General features: G+C 48.2%; 1 protein-coding gene across 1 annotated transcript in view; it reads left to right on the forward strand.

Annotated features, from left to right (window-relative positions):
* Positions 1-1,193: 1,193 nt before the first annotated feature.
* T265_11890 (hypothetical protein) overlaps positions 1,194-9,532 on the forward strand; it is a gene marked incomplete at both ends in the record, with an annotated part of 18,844 nt that continues 10,505 nt past the window's right edge. The window contains 7 exons of the mRNA XM_009178707.1: positions 1,194-1,368; positions 1,874-2,022; positions 2,056-2,344; positions 2,379-2,592; positions 2,628-2,750; positions 2,792-2,890; positions 3,896-4,324. Of these exons, the coding sequence (XP_009176971.1) occupies positions 1,194-1,368; positions 1,874-2,022; positions 2,056-2,344; positions 2,379-2,592; positions 2,628-2,750; positions 2,792-2,890; positions 3,896-4,324 (1,478 nt within the window). The remainder of the gene's footprint in view (positions 1,369-1,873; positions 2,023-2,055; positions 2,345-2,378; positions 2,593-2,627; positions 2,751-2,791; positions 2,891-3,895; positions 4,325-9,532) is intronic.

Genomic DNA, 9,532 nt, shown 5'->3' on the forward strand with positions numbered 1-9,532 from the left:
GGGCAGTATGCGTGCCAGCGCGAGGAATCGCGTAAATAAATATCTATTAGTTCTTTAAACTGGCTCTAGAAGGAGCGTGAACAACCGTAGGAGGAAAGTCATTTCACGCACCCACTACCCGAAATGAGAAAAAAATTTGTCCAATGAATGTGTGTGCTCTGATCTTGAAAATTTTCTCACTATGTCGCCGCCATGTGTTTGCTGGGTCAACAGTAAAACCCTGTTTGCCAAACTTTGTTCAGACAGGGCATAAGTAAGAATTAGGTCCCCTCGGAGGCGACGGTACTCCAGGAAAAGAGATCAAGCATCGTCAGACGCGTTTCCTAGTCCATGGATTTGAGGCCGGCAACCATTCTTTTGGCGGCCCGCTTGACACGCTCAATGAGGGTGACGTCCTTCTTGCGTCCTGACTAGATAACTTTGTCGGCGTATTCCAGGAGCGGTCTGACGTAGGCCCCATTGAGTATTTGGAAGTCCATGCGAGTAACATGGGAGTAGGTGCGTCCGATCAGCCGTAAAATGGCGAATGCTTTTTGGGCCGATTTCTCACGGTGCAGTGAGAAGGAAAAGTTCGAGGAGACGCAGATGCCCAAATTCTTTTTGGCATGTATCCTCATGATGTTTTCTGGTCCGTTTTCACCATGCAAAACAACGGCATTCGCTGAATCCCCTCCAAACGACATATGGAAGCACTTTTCGTCATTCAGAGGAAGGTGCTAGTCCGACAACCACTGCTTTGCAGTGTCTACGTCCACTTGGAGGGCACTGGCATAGGAACTCCAGAATTTCGAGTCGTCCGCTGCCAGAGCTGAAAAGTAAAACAGCCTTGGTGCAAACACATGGATGACACAACTACACTCATGTATTCACTTAACGTCTTCTCAAATGTTCTGAGGGCTGAAAACAAGACAGCTGCCAGTTCTTCAACAAACGCTTAATGACGGGCTCACAATTTCTTGAGTCATTATCGTGCAGTAGAAAAATTGAATCCATACTAAACCACATTAAAAGCTAAGGTTAGAGGTTCATTCAAACAAATTCCCAAAAGGAAAGTCTGATAAAAAGTGATTTCTGGTTTGAGCATAAAACCATTATTCACGAAAGCCTTCCCTTGAAACAATGGATGTGGATAAACTGCACATCCTGGAAAAGACCGGCACCTCATTGAGCGTGTCCAGCGGGCCGCCACGAAAATGGTTGCCGGCCTCAAATCCGTGGACTACGAAACGCGTCTCGCGATGCTTGATCTCTTTCCCCTGGAGTACCGTCGCCTCCGAGCGGACCTAATTCTTACTTACGCCCTGTTTGAACAAAGCTTGGAAAACAGGTTTTTTACCGTTGACCCAGCAAACACCCGGCGGGGACATAGTAAGAAAATCTTCAAGCTCAGGGCACACACATTCATTAGACAAAACTTTTTTTCATTTCGGGTAGTAGCTGCGTGGAATGACCTTCCTCCGACGGTTGTACACGCTCCTTCTCGAACCCAATTTAAAGCACTATTAGACATTTATTTATGCGAATCCTCGCGCTGGCGAGCATACTGCCCCACGCTGAGAACATAAAGTGCAGTGCTACACCCTTTTTTCACTTGTGCCTTTCAGGTGAACGACAGCCACTGACCGACAAGAACAAAACCGACCCGGGAAACTTGGGCAAAAGCCTCGATCCTGTGTATCAATCCGTGAATCCGTGAATCTCCGCAAAATTCAAACCAAGCGCCTTTGAATGGTGTTAATAACAAGATGATCAGGGTTGTGTCGTCGGTAAAATAGCCCATTCTGTGAGCTTGAGCGAGACTGTCATAGGGTGGTGGAACACGAGTGCGCAAGATTTTCCAAGGTTGTTTTAAATAACTTGCCCGGTACGTTAGTGGATTCGCTTTCGGTTCCGTCCGTTGCGATGGTTAAGCTGTTCGTCGGTAATTTGAACCCTGAGACGAAGGCTGCTGACCTGCGGAAGAAGTTTGAAGCCTACGGTAAGGTCACCGAGTGTGACGTGGTCAACAATTATGGCTTCGTGGTATGTGGGTTTCGTGAATTTCCAACGTTTTAGCATATGGAGAAGGATTCGGATGCAGAAGCTGCGCTCGCTGGCTTGCAAGACAGCATCTTAGATGGAGTGAAGATAAATGTGGAGCGTAGTCACGGTAAGCGAGGTGGACCTGGTCCGATGAGGAGGCGTGAGGGGCGATATCGCGACAATCCCGTTGATCGCCCCCGTGGACCACCCCCTAGATATATGGGTGCTGGCCCGCCACCTCGTATGGGAAGGTATGGGCCTGGTTGGGACGATGGCTACGGAGGCCCCTACGGACCACCGCCACCTCGCGGTGGTCCCAGAGGTAAGGTTTGGTGTGGCTGTTGACTTATTTTCAGGCGGACCAGGATACGACTACCCATCAAATGGGACAGGTGGTCGTTACCCGCCACCGCCCGATCGTCCAGAACCCGTGAGGCCACCGCGGGCACCTGGGCGAGAGCCTTTGCCCCCTCCACCGTCTGCAGGAGGTTATCGTGGACCCCCCATGCCGGATCCCGTCCCTCCACCCCGTGAATATCCACCAAAGGGTGCTCCTCCCCCTCGCCAAAGGTAACCTCGATGATCGTTTGCATCGCCCTTCTTAGGTACGATAACTACGAAAACTACGGTGAGTATGATCGCTATCGCGAACCGGTTGCGGCACCTGCACCCAGGTCCAACGACTACTATGACAACTACGGCAATTACAGTAGTGGTGGAGGGTATGAGTAAGTTGTTCGGTTTTTCGTAAGCCTCGTAGTGATTACAGGGAAGGCGATAGAGCCCCTCCTCCTGGAGGGTATGACGGAGGATACGATTATGGTTACTATGATTATGGTGCAGATAACCGGTCGCCCGCCCCACCACGGTAGGTCTCCTATGTTCGTTACCTAACTGGACGCTTTAGATACGCTTATGGCCGTCCGTAACTAGCGGTGAGTCTGTTTTTCGCGTCGTCTGCGAAGCCCAGTATTATCACGACGTTATTTTTTACTACGAGTGTTCGTATAGAGTGCGTTCAGGAGTTTCAAAGTAACAGTTCATGCTAGTTCTGTCGAATGAAATTAATCGCACCGCGAGCACTTAGTTTTCTTGGTTGCAAGTGTATGTCACATACCGAAACCCCCTTAGGAGTGCAAGTTGGGCCGCCAGTAAACCAGAATGACGACACCGCTTTTGCGCTGACTTCAGGTAGCCTCTTACGGTTGTTTCCCGTCGCCTAGTATGCCCTTCCACGTTTTTCAGATGAAGCACTTATGCATATTCGCAAACTGGTAGTACGAATTGATTTTAGTTCGTTCTGTCCTCAGTGGATCGTGCAACTCGTCTGTCTAGTCGGATGAGATACTGATGCTCTCGATTTTACGTGACTTTTCAGGGCGCCGCGGTACCAGCCGATTGCGAAATAACAAACGTTTGCATTTAATACCCGAACAATTGCGTACCGAACGTTTCCGTTAGCAGCCTCTGTCCAACGCGTCGTCATCTAGGTTTCGTCGCCTTTCCAGTGTCGTCTTCGCACTCGACAGTCGCGCCGTGTTCGCACGTTTGATGTCATTCGTAACAATGCTTTTACAATACACCTTGTGGTTTTCGGTTTGTTTTCCTGCGCCTTAATTGTCCTTCCAAGTCTAAGCGCATCTGGAGGTTCGGGACCTGGTCTCAGCAGCCGGCACTGCCCCCATTGATGTGACATTTTAGCTCCCTTCTTTAAACTGCCGTTATGACCGTCCTTGTAACCCGCTATGTGCCGCCCGAGTTAATGACTCAGAGGCGTTTGTCTTTACTGCTGGGTCTTGTTCACCAGCTTCAGGAATAATCCGGGGATAAAAGTGTGGCAGCACGGTGATCGTCCAGTCGTCGGATACTTTAGATGCTTAACTGACGTGCCGCTTGATAGGAGCATGATCAACAGCCCTCCAAGTTGCCTAATTTGCCCAGATGTGATGAGGACGCCAGGGTTGGCTTCAAATTATGAGTTCCAGTCTGGCACTCCAACCGCAGTCTGGGAACCAGTCATCCAGATGAAAGCTCGAAACGCGAGAAACCATGCAAAGGCCCATCCTTTTACGATGATTGCATCGGCGTCCGCTAACCGTTATTTGGATATATCCTTCAGCTTCTCGGTTACGCATGCATCGGATGACCGATTGCTCGCGGAAATGCGCGTAGCTGTGAACAAAGGTACAGAATTAGTCTCTCTCAGCCGGTATCGAATGACATGGTGTGTCCACCATGCACTTCCGGGTCGAGGCGGAAGTGCCGCATGTAAAGCGGCACTGGTCATTGAACCGTGGCGTAGGTGAGTCAGTTCTCAAAGCTAAAATGTCACCTGCGGTAGCTGGACACCTTTATCACCGACTTTGATTTATTTATCATGATACAGTGGCCGGTGGGGGCGATACATCACAAAGCCAGTGTGATGACAAAATTTCCATCTATTGATCTTCGTCTCCACCGAACGTCTCATCCTGGTTGTTTGGATCACACCCATGCAGGGAATTTGAGTACAGATGAGTAGTGGACGTCAAAATCTAATGAGTTGTGTGAACCCCATGAAGTAGGGGATTACCCGTCCTGCGACGCTAGCTCGGATATGGGACCCGTTTGATGCACAGCTGCCGTGTGACTCCAAAGGAGTTCGGGAACTGAGGTACTGGTAGGTGGCGCATGTCTAGGCAAGCAACGTCGAAAGACCATTGTTGGGTTCGAGTCAGAAGTCCCGTATCTTGCCGAATGCCCCGTGATAATGTCATGTTAGGCGATAAACCCCCCTTGGAACACCCACTGCTGAACACAATGCCCTTGAGCTACCGCATTCTTACTTGTGTTTGAGTAAACCATTACCTCTATCAGCTCGACCAGGACTGCCTGCGAATACCATCTGTCTGATATTGACATAGAATGATGTATCCACTCCGGGTTCTGGTTACCAAGCCGAATTTTGTAAAACTACCCGTCTTCTTGACTGGTTTGCTACTAGGGTACCATTTTTGAGGCCGTATAGAATATCTACTCGCCTGTAAGACCTGTCTGCAGACGAAGAATGACCCAATCACCCGAAATGCTTGATTAATACATTTTACTCAATTATATCACACCTAGATACTCGTGAATCAATCAGTATGGAGCAGCCTTAACAGGGCTTACGATGGTCCCAGTGACCGGCAAAATCGCCCTCGTCAGCCCACGAACTCTCAGGGTTGTAGCGTGCTATCTTTGTCCGTCAACAATGATGTTTATGTTTCGAAGTGTTTTACTCAGAGTAACCGCTTCGGTGTTCAACATCGAAGGCTTTGGAAATTTCTAAACAGTCTACAAGGACCATGACTACTACATCTGGTTGGTTCTCTGATTAACTTAAGGAAAACTCTGGAACGTCAATTGATGTGCGCTGATGTCGAATCGCCACTTGCATCCCGGACAGAATTTTGGACAACGTGGCTGTCTGTCGAAGAAAAATGCTGGTTATAGTTTATCCCGTCACCTGGTGGCGTGCACATGCCGAGGGATGCGACGTGAAATGTTTCTAGGTCTCGTCATGCCGACATCGCCACCACTTGAGGAGATCGAACATTTTCTTCGACACAGCTACGCTGTCCAATCCTGCCCTACAGCTACCCAGTGGCTTTTGTAGAACATTGAAAATCAACGTGTGCATTGGTCCCCATCTATGTAGACTGCGTCTGAAGCTTCCGGCAGCGCTCGTACAAGTAGCAAGGTGTCACTTATCCACCATTCCGGCACATCGCCGTTGTCCCTGGTGTTTTAACGTCGATCTTCAATCAAGTTTATGCAAGTTCACTGTTTGTTTTTGGATGCCACATGAAGCTCGTGGGCTTCGGTTCCCTCGTACGAAAGCATGTGAGCCAAAGTGGTCTAGTGGGGTAAAACAGTTACGCAAGTATAGCGGAACAGACTTTATTGCTGCAACCCCGGTTTGTTGATGCTTGAAAGCAAAAAGAAGGTAAATATGGCTACGTAAAAAAGCTCGAGGCTATTGACAGCTATGCTTTATGTTTGGTAGCTCACCGCAATTATATTATTTACCGACGTCCTAAAAGCACGTTGCTGTACCCAAAACAACGCAACAGTTAAGATAAGTGGTTAGTTTTAGGACAAAACCAGGAATACCCAATCGAACTAGGATTCTCGATCCGGCATTATCATGATCATATTTCAGTCACGTTCTCTGGTAGGAGCGCGGCTACTGCGAGTGTAATTGAGGATATTGGCTTGTGATTGTTGACGTCCGGGGCGCAAAGACAGACGTTAGAACATGAGGTTGGATTAATCCGCGCTGAAGTACCTGGTCACCAGGGTTAAGGGCTGGAGCGTCGTCAGTCTTGCACTGCCGTGCTAGCGATACTGATGGATATGCTTTAATATCTACCAGCTAGATCTGTGCTTTGTAATCGTCTGACTAAGTGGCCTGGAAAACTGCGGATTCCAGGTGGGTATACGTCCTTGAACAATTGAAGGCAATTCACACGCATAAATGGCGTCACAGAATGGAAGCCGTTGCTTTCTATTTGTGATACATTAAACCAACAGAAAAGACTTCCGTCTTCCACCCTCATTTTGAACCCTGTCTACAACTTCTATTCCTCGACACTATAACTTTCCCCGTACTGATCGGCCGAATTGAAGTAAGTGGTGAGTTAACCATAAGTAGTGACTTTCAAATCAAGTTGTTGATGGATATGCTCCGCTAGTTGTCCCGTCAATCTAGGTGGAGTCTGCTTTGTGGCACCTGATCAGTCACTGCATGCTACACGGAAGGCGAGAAGGTAGTCATGTGGGTGTATGAGTCCGTCATTGCCTTCCGCCATGGAGAACTGATTTGCGTTTCACAAAGGGGACCGAATTTTCTCGGGCGTGTAACAACCGACAGTAAACCCTTTGTTTAAACGATTTGGAAGCTCGATATAACGAGTTCTTACACGTGGTACACTGCACTCACGCGGTGGTCAGATCGTTCGCTGAGCTTAACAATTTCTCAGACGTTCCATCAACAGTCGAGGTGACAACAGGATGAATTGATGTCACTGGGGGTGTTGAAGCGCAACTAGTGATGACCTTATCTGGGAACTATCGTGTTGAAATACCTCGTCAAAAGCTGTCTTCAGCATGAGGGAAAGCTCCCATTTCAGAGATCGTGTTTCAGGATATCGCAGCCTAAAATTCTTCAGAAGTGCGTTGCGTCAAATGACTATCAGGAGTATATTTGGTACAGGTTATTGAACATTGTTAGTGGGCAGAGTTGCGATGTCCTCAACGTGAAAAGCGTCAGATTTGCTGGGGGCAACCGAAGTCGACAAGGATTTTGGTACTGTTTTTTTTTTTTTTTTTTTGAAACTGAAATGAAGCGGAACCCTGCCCCTGACGGTAAGTCATCAGGTAGGGGATTATCGGCAGCCGTCTACGGAAAGTTTCGGGCGTTCACTTTTTGGGCGTATAGAATCGGACCTGGGCATGGGAATATCGGTAGACTTGATGTTCTCAGGATGATGGTGGTTCCATGTGTTCGGATTCTAGGTTATTCGCTTGTATTCGTTTCCTGCTGCGGACGAGTCACTTCTGACTATTTGGGTTGGCACCGGTAATATTTCTGAAGAGACACGGACAAGTCGGGTAATTCCTCATAACCACATTGGTTGTCCGCAAGTAGTTTCAAGTCACTTCGAAAGCCGACCAAGTGAATTGCGACACGCTAAATTGGGCGTCATCGTTTCTATGCCACCGCTTGTTGGTCACTGCATCATTTAGCCCATGTGACTAACATGCACCGCCCTCATTTAGCCCTCACTCTGGATTTTATTCATGCATGAACCGAAGTTATAAGGGCTTGTAGAAGCTGACTTGGCTATCTAATACGTCACTAGTAAGGTGATCCTAGTACGTGTATCTGAACTCCCCAAGACGAACAATGAGTTCACGAATGCTAAGATTCGAGTTGTCGGGTTGTTATTTAGGCAGTCTACAGGCACAACACTTAGGAAGCATATCATTTTGGAAAGCCAGACCATCTCGCTTTTGATCAGAGTGTGGAATGGTACAGTTTACACAATGGTACGGATGTGTTCCACTACCAAGCGACTGCCATATAAATTAGGAAGTGCAGTTGTTTCCACACATTGGCTCTTTGCATTGTTGAGCTCTGTTTATCTCGGTGGTTGCCGGCGTCTTTATTCGCTTGTTCCGATTGGTTCCCATAGAATAGAAATACAATAGCTTGGTCCAGGTGTTTCGTGTCAACGGATTCGTTGCGTGGAATTTCGGTAGCCGTCGCTGAATGGTGACTACTAAACACGACTTAGTTGATTGGCTTATTTATCACTTCCACCGTGGAGTGGTGTTGGCCCAGTCTAGCGATATTTCAAGGAACGCGCCAAGCTGGACTAGACAGACCTGCCAGCACCATCATCCAAGCTACGAACATTGCTAACAACCATGATATGCTTGTCAGCGCATCATTATAGGAAGATTCAGTCATTTTCCCCTCGCCTCGCTTAGTCGCTGTGAATTATACTAATCCTCGCGGCTACCTGCATGCATGGTTGCGTGTCTGACATATCTGCCACTTCTGCTGGTGGTGCTGAGCCCAGCGCCTTGGGGGAACAAATCTGGGTCGCGCCCGATGAACTGTTCAAGGTGAACTGAAGATCAAGTTTCATCGATCTGCAGCTCCAGGCAACTGGTAAGTATCAAGCCTTTGGTTTGTATGCCTGGCACTGCGTACCGGTTGCCGTAGCTAACATGAGTTTGTCCTTTAGTAGTTCGAGAACACCACCTTCCTAACGTTCACTGAGCGCTCTGTGAAAACGTGCTCCTTGAGGTCAGGTGCTGTTCATTATGTTTTAACGGATTTATGGTACTCAGTGTACTCTGCGAAAATATGCAGTCGCTTGGGGGCTGATCTTGAAGTTAAACGCTAGGTTCAAGTAAATGTTTTTTTAAATATGCCATCCAACTCTGCGGGCACGAATCATGCAGCTTGCGCCGATAGATCGGTGGCGTTCAGGACTCCGGCTAATGGTTCGTCTCACTATTCCTGGTCCGAGGGTGCCGTGCGTATCACGTTCCGGAATCGACTTTGGTTCTACCGTACTGACATTACATCCCTGTGGCTGCTACCGTGTCGTTTCCTGGTATTCGTTCTTGCTCAGTATCCCAGTTGGTCATCGTAGTCCTAACTTTCGAACTGCAGCTTTTTCCTCTAGCAGACGAAGAAGTTTACGCGCCATTTGCTGGACCAGGTAGTACGTCCGTGGCAGATTCACAAGCTGCCGATTCAACCAATATGCTGTTAATTCTTGTCATTTTCCTTCTGTTCTAGTCGTCTCTGATCTGTTTTTAATGAATGGACCACCTTCACGTTCGTATTTGTTGACATGGTACTCCCTCTATCGCGATCTCGAAATAGGCAAATAGATTTGCTCGCCCGTGATAGGCTGCCGTAGCGAATAGCCTAACAGGGTTATAGTCGTGCTCGGTTTTATCCCGGAAC

Source organism: Opisthorchis viverrini (genome assembly GCF_000715545.1).
Source record: "Opisthorchis viverrini unplaced genomic scaffold opera_v5_651, whole genome shotgun sequence".
NCBI lineage: Eukaryota > Metazoa > Platyhelminthes > Trematoda > Opisthorchiida > Opisthorchiidae > Opisthorchis > Opisthorchis viverrini.